A 24,643-nucleotide genomic window follows, 5' to 3' on the forward strand; every position below is an offset into this window, starting at 1 on the left:
CAATACTAACCATCTAGCCTAGCAAAAACATAGGTAGTTAGGCATCCATATCTTATGATCTACTTCTCTCTTAGGTGGTAAACCATCACACAAATCAGATAGAAAAACATCTTTAAATTCAATGATTAAATCATTAAAAGAAAATTCATAGTTTTCGACATTATCAAGAAGAATTTTATGTATTTAAAATGGATAAAAGATAAAATCACCAATAAAAGTAAGGTCACACAGATATATCATGCACTTGTTGGTGTATATGGAGTCTGGCGGTGACCCAAGTGTCGTGGGGATCTTGGGGGAATGCCGCTGGAGACTCCTCTCCTATACAACTCCTTGCAAGAGCCATGCAAGCACAAGCCATTCGAGTGTATCACTGAAGTGACTCTTGGATTGTTGCAATGTGATTCCACGAGAGGGAAAGGAGAAGGGAAGAGGAAAGGGAGGAGGGAATGGAAGAGAAGGAGGGAGTGAAGGGAGATGGAATGGCGATCACAAGGGCATATGTACATATACATAGATATACATATATACATAGATATATGTATGTATGTATACACATATAGATGTATGTATGTATGTATGTGTACATATGCATATGTGCACATATATACACACTCACACTTTCTTCACACACTTAAGACCATAGTGCAAAATAGCCATGAAACTCACTATCCAAAAGCTACAAACAAGTGATTGATCCCTAGAGCTCAAAGTGGACTCCCAAAGAGGAATAGAAAGACTGCACCAGCTCTTGGAGTAGCTTATAGCTGGTAGGACACTTGGCGCTATCAAGTGTCCTGGAAAGTGGGAGAGCGTGGGCATGGCAACCACTACTGCTACTACTCGCCTTCTGGCCCTTCCTCAGCATTGGCTCTCGTTGCACCGGCCGTTGCAGAGGCTGCCCAGCTCCGCCTTGCAATCGGTGTTTCGTAGACCTCTCGTCATGGCTTGGATCGCTGGTACGACGCCCCCCCAGGTATAGCCTCTTCCTACCACTCGTGAAAATCCCCACCATGCCTTCTTCGCAACAGTTCGCTCACGGAGCTGTCGCTCTTTGCCACCCAAGAAGCATAAACCAAGAAAAGTCACCTACTGCTCGTCGGCCTCCCCCACAGTCGTCTTTGGCGATCTCAGTTTAAAAGTTTCGTCAGCCCATCGTGAAGTATACCCCCTACGCAACAGTGTGACAGCTCAGGTTCATACTCTCGAACCAATCGTATGACGTTGACAGGCCCTGCTACGTAGTGAAGCATGTCACGGTTGACCGCCTCAAGCATCGTATCTATCACAATGTAACGGCCGTCTAGGACGTCACGGTTTTGACCCTTTTGGATGATTCAAATGAGGAGACTTCAGGGGCTTGTTGCCTATATAGCATGTTTTCGGACAAGAACAAGATGCTACATGGAGACCAGTATAGCGTTGAGGCTGCCATGTGGGCAGCAATTAATAGGCTGACACATGGGCTGATAGGGCGAGTGACGTGGCTGTCAGATGCACAGCACAATGAGCAGTCATATGGACTGGATCAGCAGCCATGTGTTCTTGCAGAAGACGACGCACAGATACGCTTAGCCCAAAACTTCTACTCAAATCTTAGTCTACCACAGAGGGTGCGAACTGCATATGGGTTCTCACAATTCTGTGTATGTGGTGCTTTTCCACTAGAGCTTTGTCTTCGAGGCGCTTAAAGTATTTAACTTCTGCATAGCTGGGGTTAGCATTATTTAATGCTATGTAAATAGCATGGCCAATGGGAGAAAACGGCCGGAAAAACGGGCTGAAGCTTGTACAGCTTGATTCTCATAATGGTGGAAGTCAGATCTAGTAATAGAGTCTAGTTTAGATCTAGAGAGATTGGGTTGGGGCAATTGCAGCTTAATCGTTTGTGGTCCCTCACCTGAGAACTCTCTTCTTGAAACTATATCTTCCCCTTTCCACTCTTTTCCCTCCTCCCTCCTCTTCCCATTCTCTCCCTCCATATCTTTTTTCTCCTCAAGATCTGTCAATTACCATTCATTTGTCGGTATCAAGGCTTCGTACTAGTACAACTCTACTCCACTTATGTTAGAGCGTTAGAGGCAGCACAGCTCTTGCAGTGTTGATACTGGCTGAAGTTGCCTGTTTGATGCCCTATCACCAGCCTGAATTGCTGCAAATAGCCCATGCACAGGGAAACAAACCGAGGTTTTTGGTGAAGAGGTGTTGGAAAGGTCACCTTCCCATCTGTAAGCCCCCAAATGAGGAGAGCATGGGGGGGGTGAACCTAGGGTTTGAGTGTCTGTCACATGGGCATATGATTGGATGCCATGTGGGCAAGAATCATAGAGATGGTGGGTACCTGGAGCTAGGATGGATCTGCAGTAGCAAAAGGCGAAGCAGTAGCCAGCACAAGGAACCCGTATGGCGCAGGACACGTGGCCGGGAAGAGGGCCTGGCAGAGGTACAGACATTGCAGGGAGTGCAGGCCCAGATCTGCAGCAGGAAAAGTGACTTTCAGTGGGCAGGAAACAGGCCTTTTATAGGCTGGAGATATGCCTTGAAAAGAGGGCCAAAGGGCCCTGGAAGTTTGGGCTAGAAAGCCCTGGCTTGTGTGCCTTATAGGGCTGGACCAGCCACAGACTGGTCGGCCAGTCTGTACCAGGCTGGTCGGTTTTTATCAGCCCCCCCTGGGGCCTATATAAAGAGGCCATTCAGGCCTTATTTTAACATCACTTGCAGCAGCACCCTCTGGACCTACATTCAGGAGGATAGAGAGGTGCTAGCAGGGCTGCAGACTTAGCCAGGAGGCTGCCCACCTAGGCTGGTTTCCAGACAGCAAGGTGGAGAGGATCATTCTAGACAGAAAGTTTACTTACACTCGAGGTGGAGCACGCGGACTCTAGTCTAGAGATAGCCAGCAGATAGGAGAAGGACTTTGTGGTAAGATAAGAGGACCACACCATTGGTGGGACTCTGGATCTGTCACTCTCGTATTGTGTCCATAGTTGTGGACGGAAATATATTATTTGGTGGTTTCTCTATCTAGTTTGGTTCATTGTCTATTGATGAGTCTGCACACCTAGTGAATGCACATAAGTAAAGAAGTTTGTGATTCCACACCCACACCGCACACTGTGTGAGCTCCTGGGCATTATTTCCGCTGCGTGTACCCTCTGTTGGGTGTTTTCTAACATGGTATCAGAGCCCAAGTAGGAGGCTCACAGGTGTGGGAGCCTGAAGGCAGGGACCTTGCTGAAGGACGACCTTGATTCAGAAGCTCTAGGGAATCGACTTCCACGACTGGAGGATTGTGCCCTTGTGAGAAGGAGGGTGACTCAGGTTCAGTCAGGTGCGTTCAGAGTTCTGGTTTATTGAATTCGAGTTTGGTTGACTTTGCTGTGTGGTATATACAGCAGAGATGTTGCCATCTACAGCCTCTTCAGCCCCTGCTATCCCTTCCTCCTCCTCCAGTTTTCTCTCTTTCACTATCCCTAACTTTGGAGAGTCTGGGAACCTGGACGGGACTAATTACCCGATCTGGAAAGTGAAGATCCGGAGTCATTTAGTGGCTCGGAAGTTGTGGAAGCTGACCACGGGAGAGGAGTCGAAGCCGGAAGACTTGGTGGACAGTAAAGGGAAGGTACTCAGAAAGAGATGCCCATGCCCTGGCAATAATCATAGGGACTACGGCGGACTCTGTTCTTTCGCATATCCAGTTGGCCGAGACGTCAGTAGAGGCGTGGGCCACCCTAAAGGATCTGTACGAGACATATAATACCTCCCGGATCGTGCTTCTTCAGCATCAACTCTACAATCTTGATATGGAAGAAGGCGATACGGTACATAGCCATTTGACGAAGGTCAAGGTGGTGCGGGATCAGTTGGCAGCAATTGGTCAGAAGACAGACTCATGCCATCTGGCCTTGATGGTACTGAGGAGATTGCCTCGGAGTTTCAAGAGCTTTGTTACGGCTGTGACAGCAGGACAGAGGACCAAACCTCTGACATTTGAGGAGTTGTGTCCCTTACTGCTACAGTTGGAAGCTCGGGAGAAGCTCTACAACGAGGACAAAGACGACAAGGGGATGCTGGCAAAGAATTCTGTTGGCAAAGGAAAGGGCAAGCCTAACGGTGGCAAGTCCAATAAAGATGACTCTGACGACGAGGGGACTTCGAAGAGAAAGCACAAGAAGAAGTGCTTCTATTGTGATACGCCCGGACATTTTGCAAAGGATTGCAGAAAGAAAAAGGCGGATCTGAAAAAGGAGTCTGACTCAGATTCAGAGGGAAAAACCAAAGCAAATGTGGTAATCGAAGAATTGTTCCTGGTGACATCACCGAGTGTTACCGAGGTGAGATATGTTGATCCAGAAGTCACAGTAAGGATGTCTGACATAGAGATGTGGGTCGACGAGGAGTCAGATGCCTTTGTGAAGGTGAAGGACAGTATGGAGCGCTTGGTACCTTCCAGGTGTGTAGCTGTTGATACTGACACGAGGGTGGATTCCATGGAAAGCCCTGGGGTCTCATGGTCAGATGAATGCTGGACTTCAGAAGGGGACAGTACAGGATTACACAGGATCTTGGCGGGTGCCTCATTGAGGTACAGGGTTTCCTTTCAGAGCGAACATTTAGGCAGTACAACAGTCTGGTATGTATTTGATATTCTGCATTTGAGCCTTTCTAGCATGCTGTGGAGAGATTCTGCTCTTCATTTGTCTCAGGTGATAAGAGATTGGAAGGAATTGGCCTTCTTCAAAGGCAGAAGGGGAAGTATTGGTGCTTCTTCAAATCTCGGACGCAGATTGCTAGAAGGTGGTGGACAAAGAGTATTGAAGCCAGAAGAGTACCTGCTTGAGAACTCAGCAAGAGTTCATGGTCCAGGTTATCTGGAAATATTCATTGGTTGCAGACCTTGCCAAAAGAAGGACGGGTTGAAACAGACCCTCAGAGCATGGTGCCTGGAAGACTCCAGGTTGTTCACTCATTATGAGGGGGACGACTGGAAGATCGTGACGGCTGGATTGCTCGAGTTCAGAGGCGGGAATGTGACTGAAGGAGGTGGTACCAGGAGGTGCTACCAGAGATGGACCTGTGTACCAGGATGGTGTGCGGAAGCAGAACCGGACCTGGTGGAGCAGGAGCCACTGGATGAAAAGCTAGGAAAAGATTTCGACACCAAAAGGTTCCAGAGGACTACGACTAGGGAGTTACTGGAGCATTTTCATCGACGTGTTGGCATTGGGCCGAGATGTGTCGGTGAGAGGGGGTGTTGGAAAGGTCACCTCCCCATGTGTAAGCCCCCAAATGAGGAGAGCATGGGGGGGGTGAACCTAGGGTTTGAGTGTCTGTCACATGGGCATCTGATTGGATGGATGCCATGTGGGCAAGAATCATAGAGATGGTAGGTACCTGGAGCTAGGATGGATCTGCAGTAGCAAAAGGCGAAGCAGTAGCCAGCACAAGGAACCCGTACGGCGCAGGACACGTGGCCGGGAAGAGGGCCTGGCAGAGGCACAGACATTGCAGGGAGTGCAGGCCCAGATCTGCAGCAGGAAAAGTGACTTTCAGTGGGCAGGAAACAGGCCTTTTATAGGCTGGAGATATGCCTTGAAAAGAGGGCCAAAGGGCCCTGGAAGTTTGGGCCAGAAAGCCCTTGACATTAGACTCCAAAAGAGAGCCTAATGGAAGAACTCAAAAACAGTGAGAAAACACTTCAAGGCTAGTAGCATCCAAGTCCCTCGCAGCATAACTATCATATAAAGATTGCTTGAGGGACATTCTGAAGAAAGCATATGCTTGAGGAAACTGTTGTCCCATCCTAAAATGCAATCTCTGTGTCCAAATAGTCCATAGTACCCAAAAACGAGCCCAGTGAAAGAAAAGGAGGAATGGAGACATCTGAGATGAGAAGCATCCAAACATCCAGAAGAGTTTTCCGAATCTGATAGAGGGAAACCGAAGCCGCAGCAAATGAGAGACATGAGTGATCAATATCCGAGAGTGCGGGCAAGACCATAACAAATGGGGAACTGTCTCACGGTGATGAGAGCAACAGGGGCAGGAAGCCATCATCCTGCCTGATCCTGCAAATATCCTCCTTTCCGAATCTGATAGAGGGAAACCGAAGCCGCAGCAAATGAGAGACATGAGTGATCAATATCCGAGAGTGCGGGCAAGACCATAACAAATGGGGAACTGTCTCACGGTGATGAGAGCAACGGGGGCAGGAAGCCATCATCCTGCCTGATCCTGCAAATATCCTCCTTTCGCCTATCCGCATGCAGGCTTTTAAAGAAGGCCTTGGAGGAGCAACCCTTATCCAAAAGGGGTTTCATGCGAGCTCGGATTTGCCACTTCTTTAATTTGCAAAGATCATTTTGATGGATGATATGAACCGCATAAGCGCAAGAATCCTGTTCAGAGGAGGTAAGCTGCCTATAAGAGCTCATTACATCCATTTGTTGCTTGTGAGATTGAGCCCATTTCAGCTTAAGCCTGAGGTTTTCCATGTGACTCCGTCCATAATCTTGAATAACAGCCTGCAAGCGATGGGCAAGACTGATCCAAGCAAAATCCATGTCCTCCTGAGCATGTAAGAGGAGGGGGCGGACAGCCACTCGCCATGTTCTGAAATTGTTGATGAAGCAAATAAGCGCTATTAATATGGAGTAGACGACGACCAAAAAAAGGCATATCATCTGTCAATCGTGCTATAGATAATGTCAAGCATACTGGAAAGTGATCAGATAGCAAGAGGGAATGATCAACCCATAATGCACATGTGAAACTAGCATACTGCTGAGCATGCAACAAATACCATCTGTCAAGTCGAGCCTAGTAATGAGTGAAAGCATTGTGACGGTATGTATAACCCATATCTCTATCCCTTGTTGAGAGCCTAAATCTTCTGCATGCAAGAAAGAAAGCATATCCTCTCAATGTCGAAGCTCAATGGGGATCATGTGAGATCGATGAGTGGTGTTGTCTTGCATGGCAGGCGAATTATTAAAGTCTCCACACAAAAAAGCATTAGACAGCCATGGATATTACTTGAGGGAGGCCCACATTTGAGCTCTTGTCGTAGAAGTTTGAGAGGCATAAACCGATGCTATTTTATAAAGATCGGCATGACAGATGCATTTGATTACCATCCATCGACCCTGGGGGTCATTGTGAGCAACCGTGGGCTGCATATCATGTTTCACCAGCATGCATACCCCCGAAAAGTGCATTGTACCAGCATAAAAGATGTCATAACCAGCAAAGTGGCCTTGCTGGCCAGCCAAGAAGTGTTGATTGTGTTCCTGTAAGGAAATTACATCGGGGTGCATTCTATGTACATAGTGCCAAAAAAGTCTCCACTTATTGACATTGCAAAGACCTTGGACATTGTATGTAATGCAAGTAATTGAAGCAGACATAGAAGATATGTACAGTCGAACCGAGAAACATAGTAAAGGTATAAGGTGTCAGGCCTCAGCCATGACATCGACGTCCACCTAGCCTCCTGGATCAATAGCTCTATCGTCCTCATCATTGTCACATACAGGAATGCCCTTCTTGAGCACATCAACCCATAGTCGAGAAGTCAGGCTATCAGCAGGGGTAGAGGCCTGACCAGGGGTGGAAGTAGAGGCATCCCAATGCCGAGATTGTAACGGTCGTGGCTTGAGCGCAAATACCTTTTTGGGTTGCTGCCAGGCACCCTGGGGAGAGGCATTAGATTCTGAAATTTTGCCCTTTCCCTTATCCTTTTGCTTGGCTGAAACATGGACCACACTTTCTTTGGGAAGAACAGATTTAGATGTCACATCACCCAACTTGCTAGGCATAGCCTTAGGCCCCGGACCATAAGTTGGAGGGGTAGTATTTTCTGGAGCAATAGCCGTAGGTGGCGCTGATGCAGGACTGCAGGACACTGTGAAGCTAGATGGCTAAACTTATGACAAGTAAAACAAGCATCTGCAAATACTCCCCATTTCAAGTCAAAATATTTTTCGCCCAAGGGAACATCCTCCACCTCTACCGCAATGGAAGGAGGGGTTGGGTGATCTGTATCCCAAAGAACACAAAACCGATTTCGATTACCCGAAGGACGGGGTGGGCATACAACTTGCCCTAAAGTAGCTGCCAGACTTGGTAACTCAGCCCTCATATAATCCGGAAAATCCACTACCTCAACCCATACAGGGCAGTGATGTCGAATGGCATCGTGATAATCCTTATTTGTCGACCATGGCATGACATGCACCATTTGTGTGCCATAGAATAGAGGGGACATCTCCAATATCTGCTAACGATATGAGGCATCCAAATAGTGCACTTCATAAAAACCTCGAGAAGCAAAGTATACTCCTTCAACAAAGCAACCTCCCAACAACCCACTGAGCCACATCATTTGCAGAAGGTAACTTCCCAGGGAAGGAAATGATAACTGCTTGCTGAGAGAACTTCAGGAGAGGAGTAACCAATGAGGGCAGCTTCCGCTTATACTTAAGGGCCGGGGGAGGTTTGGCCCACTCCTTCCGGCTCTGGTGGAATTCATCCTTGAGCATGTCGAAAACATAGTGAGCATCTTCAGAGGCTGAAGTAGACAATTCGACTTGCTGTCTTTTGGGGTCTCGGGACAAGTCCTTCCGAGAATAACCCGTGCTGCCCTCTTTCGTCCTGACTTAGGCCATTATTGGCCCCCGGCTATCTGCTCTCTTCTTCTTTCGCTATATCAATCCTGCCCTGCTTACCTCCATGGAGGATCCAGAGTAACAAGCACATGAACTGATTCACTTAATCACAATCTTGCACATCATTGCTACTAAGAATCAGAAGCTAGGAGTTGAATCTTGATGAAGTTATAGATATCATAATAGACATTTCCACAGTAACAAGCACATGAACTGATTCACTTAATCGCAATCTTGCACATCATATGCTTCTGCATATGCTGCAGAAGCATTTGCATAAACCACACAAGGACAGGCAGAGTACCGTGTGAGCCTGGGCAGACGGTTGGGTTGATCTAGTCCCTTCCTTGAAAGATGTATTGAGCTGATCTACAATAGTGTGCTGAGAATTACCTGAATGGCACTGCCTCGAAGATGTAAACGACATGCTTTTTGAGCAGCCTAGGGACCTCATTTCCAGCCCTACAATACTGCTTGGGGGGCAAGCCTACATGCCCCAAGTTTAAGCCCCATAGAGCCAACTGTCAGCCTGGACCCAGGTCTGCCCTAACTAGCCAACCCCGCTCATGTCAATCAGGCTGGCATATTTTGCCACCAGTTAGGCCTGCTTGGCCCCTACTAAAAACCTAATGGAGCTGCCTTAGTCTGCCAATATTCGCTAGCCTTTGGTTGGTTGGCCCTAGAACTACCCATAAAGCTACTACCCCTGCCTTGTTTAGAAGGTGTGCTTGCACGGTTGGCTGGCCCTAGAACTACCCATAAAGCTACTACCCCTGCCTTGTTTAGAAGGTGTGCTTGCACATCGTCTGTTGTCATATAGGAGAGTGCATGTAGAATATGAGGACAGCAGCCATGTATGGCCCATCGTGACAGGATCACCCTGAATTTGAGAGCTATTGTTGTTTTGGACAGAATTTACTTTGTTCCAGAATCACACTATAAGATGTCAGTGCTGTGAGCTTTCCTTGCTTGCCCTAGCCTACAACGGTATGAGAGCAAGTTGGGGATCCCTCCCCTCAGCCACTGACAGCTTTCCCAAGCTGTTTGGCAGCCATTTGAGCTCTCATTCTTGCTGGTCTGCTCATTTTTCAAGGTTTTCTACACGCACGTGAACACCTATGGCCTCTTCAAGCATTTATGTCGCAGGAACTCCACATTTGGCGCAGGAAATCAGCATTTTGGAGCCTCTGCTGCTGAAATCGGCTCATTCCCTTCCTACTGCAGCTGTACGGATTTACACGTGGCAGCCGCCTGCTGTACGGAATCCCATACAGCAGTACAGACTGTACTGGCATCTATGCCTGCATTTAATGCTGCTACGACCATGTACGGCATTGTACGGACCTGCTGTCGCCTGCTTTTGCCCTGTACAGAGGTGTACGACCATTCTATGGTGTATTTATTGCTGTACGGGCCTAAGTCGGTGCATTAAATGCTATACGGACCTGCCTCAAAGATTGCGCCAGCCATTTGAAGCCTCCTTTCAACGCATTTCTTTATTTAAAGACGTGTGCTTGGTGTTTGAAGACATTTGGAGCTTGTTGCTGCCCTTTGGAGACCTCTGCTTGAGTAGGTTGCCTCTCATTTGCCTTGCCTTTGCCTCATGCTATGAAATTCTCTCCATTGGATTCTTCTCCCTTCATTTCAAAGTGCTCTCCTCCTCTTGGGAGCACATTCTCTTGCTGTAGCTCTCATTTCCAGCCTTCTCTTGGTACCCCACATTGCCTTTTGACGTCAATTTTACCTCTCCTTCAAGACTGAATATCTCTGCTTGCATTTGGAGCATTTTATCCTGCTATATTTTTGGGCTGCATCATTGGGTTAGCCTCTGTTGCATTGGTTTCTTATAATTTCTGCAAAACAGTCCTTTCTTTACTTCATTAGCATTGTGGGAAGGCCTTGTGTTGCCTTTTGGAAATTTTTTGCAGCAGGCACACCTTGAGACAGCCGAGTATTTTGCAGTGACAAGCTTTGAAGCTTGAGCAGAAATTTGCCTTTTGATTTTGAGAGGTTGCCCTCCTCTCATTTGCATTGTCAACTAGTGCTTTTGCCTTGAATTTCAACACTATGGCTGGCAGCAAGATGATTTGTTTGGGATGCTTGGGACTGAGGACAAGCTTGATGGCACAAATTACCCCACGTTTGGGCCTATATGATGGGGCATGTTTTAGTTGCCAAGAATTTGTGAAATATTGTTTCAGGTACTGAGGTCGGGCCAACTTGACCTGCTACTACAGTAATGTCTCTGGTACAATTGGTATTGTCTAAGGCTCATCTAGTGATGGGTCTAATGCTACTTCTGGTGAAGCTACATCTTCCACTACAAGTACTTTGCCTCCTACTCAGGAGCAAATTCAGTGGGATGGACGTGATGCCAAAGCACATGCCTTGATTACTCTTTCAGTGAAAAGGGTCATTATCCCTCATATCCGGTCTTGCAAGACAACTAAGCAAGCACGGGATCAGCTTGCATCCTTATATCAGGTGCGGAATGAGACGAGGGTTGCCTATCTCCGCAAGCAGTTTAAGGACTCGAAGCTTGAAGAAGGTGGTAATATGGATGCCTATCTTACTAGTGTGAAGGATTTGAAAGAGCAGTTGGCCAATATTGATGAGGTAGTTCTTGATTCGCAGCTTGTTCATAATACCCTTGATGGGTTGCCTGACTCCTACTAGGGCTTCGCTACTACTTTGAGGTTGGTTGCAGGTGGCAATGCCAACCATTATTCCTTTGACCAACTGGTTGCCCTCTTACTACAGGAGGAACAAAGCCGTACAAACACAAATGCTTCTATGGCTAGTGATCAAGCCTTTGCTGCACAGCATAAAAACAAGGGAAAAGGCAAGGTTTCAGCTGGTAAGCCCCCTCATTCACATGTTGGTCACTCCCATGATGCTCCTTCTTCTAGGGATAAGAAGAAGAAAAAGAGATGTAACTATTGCACGAAACCTGGGAATGATATCTCTGAATGCAAGAAGAGAATTGCATCTGAAAAGAAGAAGAAAGAGGTCTTGCACTATCTAGTTCTCCTAGTCCAGATGATCGACATGAGTCAGCTAATTTTTGCACGGACTAGGAATGTGTTTTTTTTGTTACATGTTAGTATAATCCGGATGTTCACGACTCATGTATGACAGTTTCTTATGTTTCTCATGCCCGGTTCTTTGATAGTGGTGCTAGCAAGCACATCACTTCCTACCGGAAGGTATTCAGCTCACTTGAGCATGCATGCAAGGGGGGGACAATTACATGTGCCAATAATGCATCATATACAGGTGAAAGGCATTGGGCAAGTTGCCATTACTTCTATTTCCGATGGTCTAGTCACTCTAGACAGTGTGCTTTATGTTCCAGGCATCCGCAAGAACCTCATCTCTATTTCAGCCATAGCTACTTGTGGCTATCATGTTCTCTTTGACACATGCCTTTAACATGGTGTCGACTGGGACATTGACTAGAGGGCTCTACAGACTTGATGCCTATGACATATGCTTGGATGATGCTCGACTTACAGATGCAGATGCATATGTTGTTGATTGTTCTACCATGGCAAATACTCATTTGTGGAGGTGGTCAATTTGGAGGCTCACTTCCTGGAAGAAGCTCTATAACGTGATCTTCCGGTCGCTTAGGAGGAAGCTCTCCTGAAAGAGAATCTAGAAAACAATCTTGAAAGAATCAAGAAACTGAAATTTTTCTTTCTCGACACGATTCACTTTCACTTGGGGTTCACCCTTTCTCTCTCGTACAGAAACAAAGTATGCAGAAATAGCTGATTTTATTGACTTTGCAATAGAAACATTAGATACAACTGGGATTGTCTCACCTCTTCCTTTGGCCAAAATTTTATGCTCTTTATTTTTGTGCATGAAACTGAGTGTTCTTGCCTTGGTGTCCAAATTTACTTCCTTTCTGTGGAACTATGGCATACCCAAAATGACATCATGATTTTGAGGGATGAAACATAGAACTCCTCATGGTCCACATAGTCCTGTATATGAAGTCTGAGTATTTCAATCAATGGAATAACTTTAATTGGTTTTCCTTCAAAAACATGTTATGCATCTAGAGCTGGTCCCAACTATTCAGTCTTGATTCCTAGCCACAAAGCTAGGTCTTCTGAGATGAAATTATCCGTAGCTCCTGGATAGAATAAGATCAAAGCATTTTGGTCTCTTACTTAACTCCATGAGAGGCAAAGTTCTAGAACCTCTGGATCAGTAGCTCTTCCCAACATATCACGGATTCCTCCCGCCAAAGGCTTTGACGGTTCTTTTGGCATTTTTGGCTCCCTCAAACCCATGGGCTTTTCGGGGCACTGGGCAGCCAAATGCCCGAGGAAGACCAGATCAAGACAAAAGGATTTCAAAGGAGGCAAGTTCGTCAAATTTCCTACTTTTGATGAAAAGTATGGGGCAAGTGAGAAAGCTCTAGACTTCATCTGACACTTGACATAGCTTTCCAGACAGGAAATTATAATGAGAAGTCAAAATTGAAAATTGCAAGTCTCCATCTAACAAGCAATGCCAAAGCATGGTGGGGAGCTCTTTTAGTGGCAGATGAAACACCCAAGAAGTGGAAGAGTTTCAAGAAGCAAAATTTCGAGCAATTTCTGCCAAAGAATTTCAATGATGATGTTCATACAACTTGGGAGAGTGTATCCATGACAGCTATGGATATGGTCAAGACTTACAATCAGAAGTTCTTTCAGCATACCTCTAGATTGCTCCCTTCAAAGAAATTTCAGAGAAGACAAAGATGCGGAAGTACTGGGCTGGTCTCCATCCAAGTATTCGCACCCAAGTGAGCATTGAACGCAAGACAAAGTTGCGAGATTTTATGCTCTCAGAGCTAGTGGTTGAGGAAATGAAGAAAGATTTGCTACGGACGATGGCTCCCTCAAATGGCAAAGAAGGAGACACCTTCAAAAGGAACATCGCCCCGGCAGTTCAGAGACAAAGACAACTCCAATTTCAAAAGCCGAGGGGTCCATCGAAGCCCTACAAAGGGAAGCTGAAGTTTTCACTAGAGCAAATAGAGGCTACCAACCAACAAAACTAGCTTATCCAGGCCTCTCCCTGGACCCTAACCTATCCTCTCCAGGCAGGCACACCTACAATACATCCCTCTTTCACTATGAGATGCCATGCCCTAACCCCTTCATCCTATTCTTTGTGATCTAGCTGGCAGACAGATATTATTGCAGAGATTTGGAACATACAGATCTGTGGTGAATGGAATGCTCTCGATTCCTTCGACTATGCACTTCCTATTGTCTCCAACAATTACATGTGAATCCGCTTGTGCACGTTGAAGTTCCTTGATCCAATTCTTGTTGTTGGACAGTGTTTGGAGCCACCGCTGTCAGATTACCAGCCATAACTATCCTCGCTCACTATGTGAGCTGAGCAGTGCTCTATGACTAGAAAGAGATCCTCTTTTGTCATGTTTGCTGAATCTAACTTTGACTCTTCTTCTCTAGGCTTGTCGCCTACGTTCGCTTTTGATCCGCCTTTTTCTTTCGGTAGTCCTTTGCTATGTGACATGGCTTCTCACAATAGAAAGACTTCCAATCCTGGCTCCTTTCCTTCTTGACACCATTGTCTTCTGACTTGCCCCCTCTAGTGTCGTCGTCGTCCTTGGGCTTGCCTTTTCGAGGCCTACCCTATTCGGCTTAACTTTTTGCAAGAAAGGCCTTGTCACTTACAGCGTAGAGTGAAGAAGAAGAAGTAAGTATCTTCATCCACAAATCATGGGAAAACTGCTCAAGGATGATTATAGCAATCAAGGATGATTGCTCCAACTGAGGTCTACAAAAGAGAAGTTGGACCCTGCCAAAATCAGCCAACTGGCTCTGTCAAAAAACTGGATCTGGAATATGCCCGACAGGTTTTCCAACCTGTTCATTGTGGATTCATTGCTGCTGAAGGCACCTACTGCCAAGCCTATAAATAGGCCCTGGCAGTGCATTCCACATGCTGTCTTTCCAGCCCTGTGCCAGGCAGACCTGCCAGCTGTCATTGTGGCAGTTCCTGCTCCATTTTCAAGTGTACACAGTCCTCCAAAGCTGCTCCAACAAGTGCAGCGATGTTCTGTCCAGGTAAGCCTCCCTTCCTCAGTGCCTTGACCCCTTCTCCTCATATGGAGGCTCACAGGTGGGCCAGTGACACTTCCAAAAACCATGCTCCTCATATCGGGCCTTACAGGTGGGACAATGGACAGTATTTTCGAATAATCCGGTATTCCATGATCGCACAAAACATATCGAGGTTGATTGTCACAACATTTGGAAGCTGATTGAGGACCACGTGGTGGAGCTTGTTTGTTGTTCAACAAAGGAGGATGTAACTGAGAAGCGGGAAGAGAATCTCTTCACTGGTGACACTGCCTATCTTGCAAAAGATAAATGAAAAACGGATTCACGCTCATGCTACTATTGTAGGAAACCGGGACACATTGAAAGGTTTTGCATCAAGAAGCATAAAGATGAGAGTGTAAAGCATGCAAAGGATAGTGCATGTATGGCAAATGAAACGCCTCCAACAAACGCTTGTAGAAGATAATCTTCCTGGTCAGGATTGGGCGTTTTGAAGAGGTTCCTGACATGTTGTAGAATTGCTCTGATGCAGTTGTTTCAAATGATCTTGGATGGTCATGTTTGGGTGCCAAGAAACTCTGTGGCTTGTTTGTTTGCATTACTCCACATTTCGGTCGAGGGAGGTATGTTGGCCCTTCGATTATGTTATGCCCTCATGGGGAGGAACTAGATGGTTGTAGGTTCATTCTGGGCTGGTGTTTGTTGGTGATTGGCATAAGTGGCATCTCGTGGCTGGTTGAGGAGTTTCCATTGGTCCATGCAAGTGGCTCTTAGTTGATTGGTTGGCTCGTGCATGCATGGAGACATGGCGAAGATTTGCATGGCTACTTGGCGTGGAGATACTGAGGCAGTGTCGACAGCTTCTACATAGTCCCTAGTCATCAGCAGTCATTTTTGTAAGAGCAACAATCCACGGTAGTGGTGAGCTTGTGTCGGATTGATCAGTCGTCGTCAGTCTATGATAATAAAAAGAAGTATTTCATGATATATGTGAAGAGTAAATCTCCTTGAAGTCAGATGTTCAAACCCAACAAAAATAGCAGTCAAAGCCCAATATCCCTAAATTTTGAAGTTTTATTCAAATAATATTGTTTTGACCATATATAAATGATTTTGATTTATTGATTGAAAAAGTGATGCATTAAGGCCTTGTAAGACCACAATTTTATAAATTTTAATCGTAGGATACATAATTATACCATATAATACTTTTTTGATAAAATTTGGATCATAAGAAACGACATGATGAAGATAAGATATGAAAATTTATGACATGTAGCTTGTAAAAGTTCCTCAAACACGGCCACTTAGTAGGACAGTTTTATGTTTTAGGACACTTGTGTAGTTTCAGTCTCAGAAAGCATCCCGGTCCAGTGCAATATCCCATGGCAGCCCTTCTTCCGATTCTGGCTGATAGTTCTAACCTGGCATCTTTGATACCCTTCAAGGGAGTCCTAGCAGGAGAGAAATCATCCAAGTCTGTCCTGGCAGCTCTAATACCCTTTGAGGGAGACAACGACCAATAAAACAACCAACCTTGGCTGTTCCTAGCACACAGAAAGGCTAGCTGAAACAAGGCGATATGATCTGAAGATTTTGAGCATGTAGGAGAGCCTATGGGAAGCAATCTTCTGATCTGAAGGCTCCGGGAACCTTGAAACAGCAACAAGCAAAAAGGCAAATCTATCTGAAGCAGTTCTCAAGCAGTATGGCAGTAGAAATCAGCAGCAACAGCCCTAGAGAGGTGAAAAACAGCAAAAAGGATTCCTTGTGGCACCCCTATGGCCCTTGGCAGTCCCATCTTGGTAGGCGAGAATCTGATACCAATCTAGCACCCCGAAAGCTTGCCTAGTGACACTGGAGTGGATCTGGAACAACGAAATCAGGTCTGGCAGCCCTAGAAAACCTCTGGCAATTGCGACAACAAATTCTCCTGCCTAGAAGCAAATTGAGTTGCTTGGAAGCTCCAAACTGCCCGGGCCAAGCGTCTATCAAAATCGTACTTTTCCGGGAATTGGGAATCAGATTTGGGCCTCTAGGAAGGCATGAACAGCAGGCATGCAGCAAAACGAACTGATCTGGAGCCTCTTGGCTTTCATTTTTTAGTTTTTGGCAGCATGGTAGCAGCAGCCCACAGAGTGTCCTGGTAGTCGAAAATCAGCAAGGCAATGTGATAGAATTGCCTTGGAGCACTTTCCTAGCCTGTGACTTGCCTCTCCCTCTTCTTCTATGGTCCAGAAACAAGCCTCAAAGCAAATTTCGACTTTTTGCCTTGTCCCACAAGCCAGCTTTCCAAACGTGGCTCCTGGAGCTATTTTTTAGCTAAAGGGATTTTTGCCCCTCTCTCACCTTCAGCCCCTTGCCTTGGCCCATGGAATTAATTGCACTGAAGTGTCCTTTGAACAAGTTTTAATCAGTTGGAGGCTAGGGTAGTTACGTAAATTCCTAAGCTTAGAAATTCACGTCCTCGTGACAGCTTGTTTCCTTATGTTGTATTGTAAATTATATCTTTTTTTATAGATTGTCATGAGCTTGATGAAGTTTAATTTATATCATAATTGCTTATTTGCAGACTTCAGCCAAGGGAGAAGAAAATGTCTTTTGGGAACGAGTTATAGAGCATCAAGTAAGTAAATCTCTTCATTGATGTGCTTTTGTGAAACAGTTACTGATACACATGAAGTCATAGATGTTTGTACTTGAAATATGAAAGCAGATTATTTGTACGTGACCAATATTGAGATTATTGTACTAGTCTACTTTTCTATGAGATCATTTTCTAGCAAGCTTCTATTGTAATCCATTTCAACTGTTTGAAGGTTTCTGCTTCCAAGCTTAAGCACCTGCACAAGGATGGGATCTGTTAATGTATGTAGGTTTACAGTACATGACTTTGCTTGGAGATTGACCCTTTATGTGTTTATAATTTCTTTGCTTTTTGTCATAGCTGGGAATTTTTTTGATGTAGCATTGTAGCTTGAATGAAGAGAATGTGGACCACTTTTTGATTAGCCTTCTCTTCTAGTGCAAGCCTTTGTCACGGCTGAGTTTGCCCTCCACCTCCGAAGTGCCGACAGAAACTCAATACGAAGACCTCTGTATAAATGGTTGCTCAAGTATGCGTGGTGTGTGGATTTGTATGTGTGAGAGCATACGTCAATACTATGGTCTACACCCACTGTTGGGCGCTGATGATGTCACTGGGGATGTCATAGTAGCTAGTCCCCACTATGAGTGATGGAGTTTATGGTTTTCAACCTTATGAGTGACTATCATGAGTTTGAAGCTGCGCTTTGTTTTTCTGAGATTGGAACTGACGCATAGCAGGACGGAAGTGCTTGTGAATGGATTATTCAGTTGGCTGATTTTGGGCTGATGCATGATAGTGTTTTTCTTGTATTAGGATGCCTTCTGAGTAAATGATAAAGATATACTGAAAGGGGCGCTACTTTAGGGCCAATCTATTTTCTGGTGCAGGACGAGGGCAATCTAGCTTTTGAGCGTTGTGTTCAAAATCATTTTGGTTTGCTGTGGGAATTTCGAAATGGCTGAAAATTAAGTATTTGCCGATCATATTAATTGTTAACTGCTCTTTGGTGTTCCTGAAGGCCGGTTTCAGCAGCTAGATAAGATTTTCCATCAAGATCAAGACTCAGGTTGCATGATTGGATGGGCGTAACCAGGTCTGGCATTAGATGAAATCCATAGGATAAATTAAGCAAGGACCACATGCAACAAGCTATCTACCTGTTCCAGATACTACCCCATATTTGCATCAACGGTATTCAGAGCATTGCTTCATCAACTTCTATGTTGATGACGATCCCAAGCGCAAGTGACTTATGGAAACCTGTCCATATTCTCCTGTACTGTACTTAGCTGACTTTCCCATTGTGCTTGCATCTCCCCCTTCCATTTGTTCATGTCTTCTTGCATATGAACTTGCAGCCCGTGCATGAGTTCATCTCCTTAATTTTTCCCTATCTTGTGTCACCTCCCATTGTCAGTTGGGTCTCTTTGTGTCCCTGCATCTCGATCGGGTAGAGACCAATGCAAACCTGATTATGAAAGTGGATCAGCCGAGGAAGTGACCAAAGCCTTTTCCCTATTGAATAATGAACATTGGTATTACCCACGCCTTGTCTCGATCATGGTTGCCCTCGTTCAACGTACGGAATGTCCCGTACCGTACCGTACCATACGATCTGTACATTATGTTCGTTTTTTTAAAAAATTGTTTAAAAAAAAAAATAAATTTTAAGCCTTCGTTTGTTTTGAATGGCTGGTTGTTATTGGTGGTGGTTATGCCAAATTGATTTTGGGCCTCCCAAATGGCAAGGTTTCATATAAACCCCCTCTCTCCTCACTATGATCTCACACTAATCATCTACCTCTCAACTCTGAGTCTACTCTCCACTCCCCATCTCCAACAAGTGACAAGGCTCAAGCTGCATCAAGCATCTCCATCTCTCTCCCTCTTTATCTCCATCAAGCACCTATATAACATGTTTGTACAAGTTTTAAAGTCACAAGATGGGGAAAGGCGAGTGAGAGAATGAGAAAGAAAAGGATAAAGGAAGAAACAAGAAAGATGATAGGATTCCAAAGCAACTGACTCTAGAGGACGTGAACACACGCGTCAATGGGAGTGGACTTGGTGTAGACAACAAAGCGATAACGAAGACTAGTACAGTACCTACCTTGGTGGGGCCACCATCCTCATCCTCATCACCACCCCCTCCACCTTGGGATCCTCATCATTGACTTCGACAGCTACAGCGCGAGCCTCGCATACTGGTTTACAATACTCTTTCTCTTCCCTCTCACCTCTCCCTCTGAGCGAGCCCTCTTTCCAGTACTCTACCCCTCATCCTTGCTATCCCCACACTCTGCTCACCTTACCAGATCACCATCCACCATCCAGCCCTACCTCTCTACCTTTGCATCAGCCCTGTACCGATCCGAGATCTCGAGAGGTCCGAGCTACTCATTGGTAGGCCCACCAGATCTATGGGAGTCTCTCCTCATAGAGGTACGTAGCATTCGGGCATGTGAGGCGGAGTTGACCCGGTTTGCATACAGACCTGTTTCACCCAAGAGCAAGCGATTGTTATTCAGAAGCAAACCAATCTCATCTAGAAGCTTAGATAGGACATCGTGGAGCTCAGGATGGAGATTTATTCCTTGAACATGGCCTCAAGGGGTACACATGGAGCAACCGTTGAGGCTTAGACAGCCACCATGCGGTCGACCATAGCAGAGACTTTCAAATGGGTAGATGTGGTGAAGCGAGAACTTGCAAAGGCAACTATTTCGGCTACCCTTTTGGAGCAGCAACAGAGGGCTGCTAAGGCTCTCAATATCAGAGTCCAAGGGATCCCACGAACAGAGATTGCACTGATGGGCGATGCGACCACCTTCGTGGTGACCACACTAGGGTTTCTAGACCATGCTATCGTGCATGGCGAGTGGGGAGAGATCCCAACAGAGAGCAGTCTCTTGTTATATGTTTCGGGGACACTTAGGCACGCTTGGCAGCTTTGCGTTGTAGATTGGCTCTAAGTGATCACCCCACTATAGCTATGGATGAGGACCTGACTCCTTTATAGATAGAGGAGAGACGTGCTCTTTTGCAGCTTTGTGATGTGGCTCGCAAAGAGGGGAAGTGGGCAGTAGTGCAGGATAGACGCCTCATCACCGGATCCCATTGACCACATGACTCTGCTCCACATAGGGGGGCCTATGAGACTCAGGATGCTGAGACCGTTGCTGCTTGCACCCTTCGGAACTGTAACAGTACCCTCTAGTCTGAGCTTGGAAATTTCTCGAAGTCATACACAGGAAAAGACAATAGTCTTCTACACAAAGATGCATCAGAGCCCAGAGTGCCCCTTACCGGTGGTCAGTGGATACACTTGGGAGTCAGCCTACAGGGAGGTGATGAGGGAGACAGGTGGAGTACGGGGATCCAGAGAAGTAGCAGTCTTATATAGATCATCTCTTATTAGAGCAATTTCAGTGAAGAGGAGAGATCCACATTCTAGGTTTCTTTGGATACGACTACGATGCATCACCAACTGTGATCTCTTCATAGCGATCTGCTACTTCCCACCAAAGACCTCACATTTTGCCAAGGCAGTATGGGAGGAGGCTGAGTGTCACAGGGACGTGAAGTTATGAACCGTGACTAACTTTGGCTTAGGGGACTAGCCCAAGGGAAGCGACACTTCCCAGAAGTCCCTAGGTGCATACACTAGGCCTACTTGCTAGGGGCAAGGCAAGGTTTATAGGGGTCTAGATGTTGGGCCCAAGGTGAAACCAATGTTTCATTGGTTAGAAGGGGTTAGGACTTTAATGTGAGGGGCAAACCAATGTTCCATTGGTTTGGGAGGGTTAGAGCATTAATGAGGGGCCATGTGGCAATCCCCCATGCATGCATCTCCCCCCTTCATTCCTTTCTTACGAATCTTGAGGCGCCATTAATGCTTGTACGGATTTTTGGACTTTGGAAAGGGAGCTTGGACCTTGGAACTTTGCTGCTCCACCTTTGCTAAGGTGATTGGAGCTGCAAACTCTGCTTTTCTGCACGGATTTCGAGGCTGGAACAGTCCCCAAGGCTGGCACACACCTCGAGGAGATCTCCTGCAACCTGTATGGTCTGTTTTTGCTGCTGTTCTCTGCATTTTGGAGCTGGCACGCACCCCGAAGCAGCATCTAGAAGCTGTACGGTGGATTTTCTTCCATTTCGAGCTGTCTTCTTTGCTGGAGTCTGTGATTTGCACACATCTCGAGGCCTTGGAGCTGGTGGACTAGCCTTTCCCTCTCCTCTTTTGGCCTCTTCATCAGTGAGCTTTGCTCTTCTCACATTTCTCAGCTCCCAGTTTTCCTTTCTCTCTTCCTTCCCCTCTCCTAGCTGCTAGTTCCTCCTGCTAGCCTCCACACGTGATCTGTTGCTCACGGAGGTGTTTCGGAGCTGGATTGAAGTCAGTTGAAGCTGGTTTGAGTTCTCTTGTGGCTATCCCTTTCATGTTGATTGCATTTGGTGATTTTGGAGGCTTGTTATTGCTCCATTTGTTGTTGGAAGCCCCTCTTGGCCATTCATGTAGTGATTGGGTACCCGGTCACAGAGGGTGTAATCAAAGGGGCAGTGTGTGGATTATCTTCCTGTATTGTGGTCACTTGTTCAGTCTGAGATATGTGTTGAAGCTTGATCACCTTGAGAGGCTGGTCAGTGGGTTGTGGGATTGCCAGTCTTGGTTGAGTAAGTTGGATGTTTTGTGGAATGCTTGGACACCTTTACAGTTGGTCATGGACAATGGTGAATGCCTTAGCCTTGCCTTGGCACTTCGGTACTAGTGTGTGCACTAGGATGGAATGTAGGTTGTAGCCAAAGTTTGGCTTGGATAGTGGAAGTAGCCCGTGGGGCAGAGCACAAGGGTGAGCCCTTGTTGTATGTACCAATTTCATTCCTAAAGAAATAAATAAATACTAGAAGGGGCGCCAAGTGTTTGGGGCCAGTGTGGCGTCTTGTACTTGGTTTCATTGAGCAGGGGCACTAGCCTCCATTTGGTTATTTCTCAAATTGTTTCTAAGTGGTATTGTTTAAAGTTAAGTGGTTGGAAATGATGCAATGTGGCTGTGAGTAATGAATATGCAATGCAAGTTATGGTCTACTACCCCTTTAGGAAACTGAAGGCCGGTTACATTGAGACATCACCATATACATCCCTCTACCATGATATCATGGATTTCTCGAGTCATGGAGATGTTCTTCTAGTGGGGGAATTCAATGCGAGAACATGAGCATGCTAGGTGCCACTACTAGATTTTCGAGAGCATGCTGTTTTACTTTCCGACATAGATCTTGTTGACGTTGACATGTCACGAGTGTTTGCTGATAGACGGGCCCCTATCACTTCTTATGGACATGTACTACTGGATCTAGGTACGACACATGATCTCATTATCTATAATGGTCTTGAGCGGCGATGGCCCTCCTCTAGCAGCTTCCCTTGCTTTCTGCATGGAGGGGGGTCTAGCGTAGTCGATTATATCTTGGGATCCCCTGCCTTCACATCACACATCACAGACTTCTCCATTTCACCACCACCACATGGTGCTGATAACACATATCTCTTCTTCAATATCACCACTCCTTGCCTTGCTCTACCACTCACCACACCACCCACCTACACTAACTATCACGACATACACTTTGACCGTAGCCTCTCAATCATATGCTCTGCACGGCTCTACACACTACTCACCTATATTGATCATATACACCTCTTAGAGGACCGGGCCGCGTTGATTAGCCGATCACTACACGAAGCTGCCCTTCATGCCTTCCCGTACACCACACGTTCTAACCGTCCACTGCCTTTAGGGTATGTGCCATGTAATAGGTGGTACGATGGAGTGTAAGGCTCTTCGTCGATAACTCCCATTCGAATCCCCAACATGGCCTACCAAGTTAACCAGACAAGTGACGCGAGTATCTAGTTCGCCAAAAGAAACAACTTTATTCGCCAAAACGAGGATGAATTACTGAACATTCTTTTCAGTAATAATTGCAAAGACTTTTGGCGATGGTTTCTTGAAAGGCGGTTCCCCTTACCATTCACAGACACTAAAGTTTGGTACAACTATGCCCGCACACTCTATGACATCCGCGAACAGCCCACACTTGATCTCTCACACATACCACGACCTACCTCTTGCACTCTCTTCACTAAGGGAGGCATCAAAGATGCGGTCATGCAGCTTCATAATGGCCAAGTGAAGGATCATGAGGGATTATGCACTGAATTTGTTGCATACGGGATTGATATCCTAGCCCCTATCCTTGCAAAGCTATTTAAGGAAAGAGTTTGTCTTGGCTTCCCACACACTTCTATCACACCTATCCACAAGGCAGGGGATCCCATGGATCCAAGCAACTACAGGACCATTATGATCGGGCATGTCATGTGCAAGATATATGCTTCACTGCTAGATATGGAGGTCAGTCGCTATGCGGAGATGCAAGGACTCAGAGCAAATGGACAAGCAGGCTTTGACCACGGACCATGGATCATATCCTGACACTCAGGAGTGTCATAGAGGAGGCCAGGACATTGAGACAGAGGGTATATTGCTGCTTTGTGGATTTCCGCAAAGCCTTTGATACAGTGCCTCGAGCACGCCTCATCAGGAGGTTACATGAGCTGGGGTATGGGCCGGAGATAGTTTGGGCTGTTATGGCACTTTATGAGAGGGTTTCTAGCAGGGTTCGGACTGGGGGAGGATGGACATATGAGATTTTGAGCATCATTGGGGTTGAACAAGGTTGTCCACTCTCACCGACCTTGTTTGGCCTCTACATAGATGAGTTCGAGTCTTTTATGAGGACACTAGGAGGTGATGGTTGCTCTCTTGCCGGTTACTTGCTCGAGATCCTTTTGTACGCTGATGATGTGATGCTCCTATCCTTGTCCACGGAGGGGCTCCAGAGACATCTCAATGCACTACTGGCTTTTTGCGAGTCTGACGACTTGAAGGTCAACCTGGGTTAAACCAAGGTAATGATCTTCAACACCTCTAGAGCCGTTGTGCACAGAGAGCAGTTTACTTTTGACGTGGCACCAATTGAGATCGTTTCATCATACACATATTTGGAGGTTTTGTTTTCAGGACCTATCTTCACGATGAGCCCGGCGATGCAGGCACGCTTGAGTAGAGGTTACGCCTCCCTGGCCCGACTGGAGAGACAGTGCTTCCACTCACACTTTCAGGACCCGCGAGCCAAGGTTCTCCTTTTTGACTCCTTGGTCCAACCTGCGGGCATGTATGGTAGCACTTGTTGGGGACCAGAACTCTCCGACACAGAGTGGACTTGAG

At 46.2% G+C, this 24,643-nt stretch overlaps 1 protein-coding gene across 4 annotated transcripts in view; it reads left to right on the forward strand.

Moving 5' to 3' along the window:
• The first annotated feature begins 646 nt into the window (after positions 1–646).
• LOC147882229 (FMN binding protein) overlaps positions 647–24,643 on the forward strand; it is a 120,121-nt gene continuing 96,124 nt past the window's right edge. For 3 of the 4 annotated variants that reach the window (XM_087401800.1, XM_087401801.1, XM_087401799.1), the window contains exons 1-2: positions 647–976; positions 17,337–17,390. In XM_087401800.1, the coding sequence (XP_087257926.1) occupies positions 821–976; positions 17,337–17,390 (210 nt within the window). In that variant the 5' untranslated portion in view covers positions 647–820. The remainder of the gene's footprint in view (positions 977–17,336; positions 17,391–24,643) is intronic. The other variant, XM_087401802.1, reaches the window with a different exon arrangement.

The sequence above is a fragment of the Dipteris shenzhenensis genome, chromosome 30 (assembly GCF_047967505.1).
Source record: "Dipteris shenzhenensis isolate YYH24624 ecotype China chromosome 30, Dip_SZ_1.0, whole genome shotgun sequence".
In the NCBI taxonomy this organism is placed as follows: domain Eukaryota; kingdom Viridiplantae; phylum Streptophyta; class Polypodiopsida; order Gleicheniales; family Dipteridaceae; genus Dipteris; species Dipteris shenzhenensis.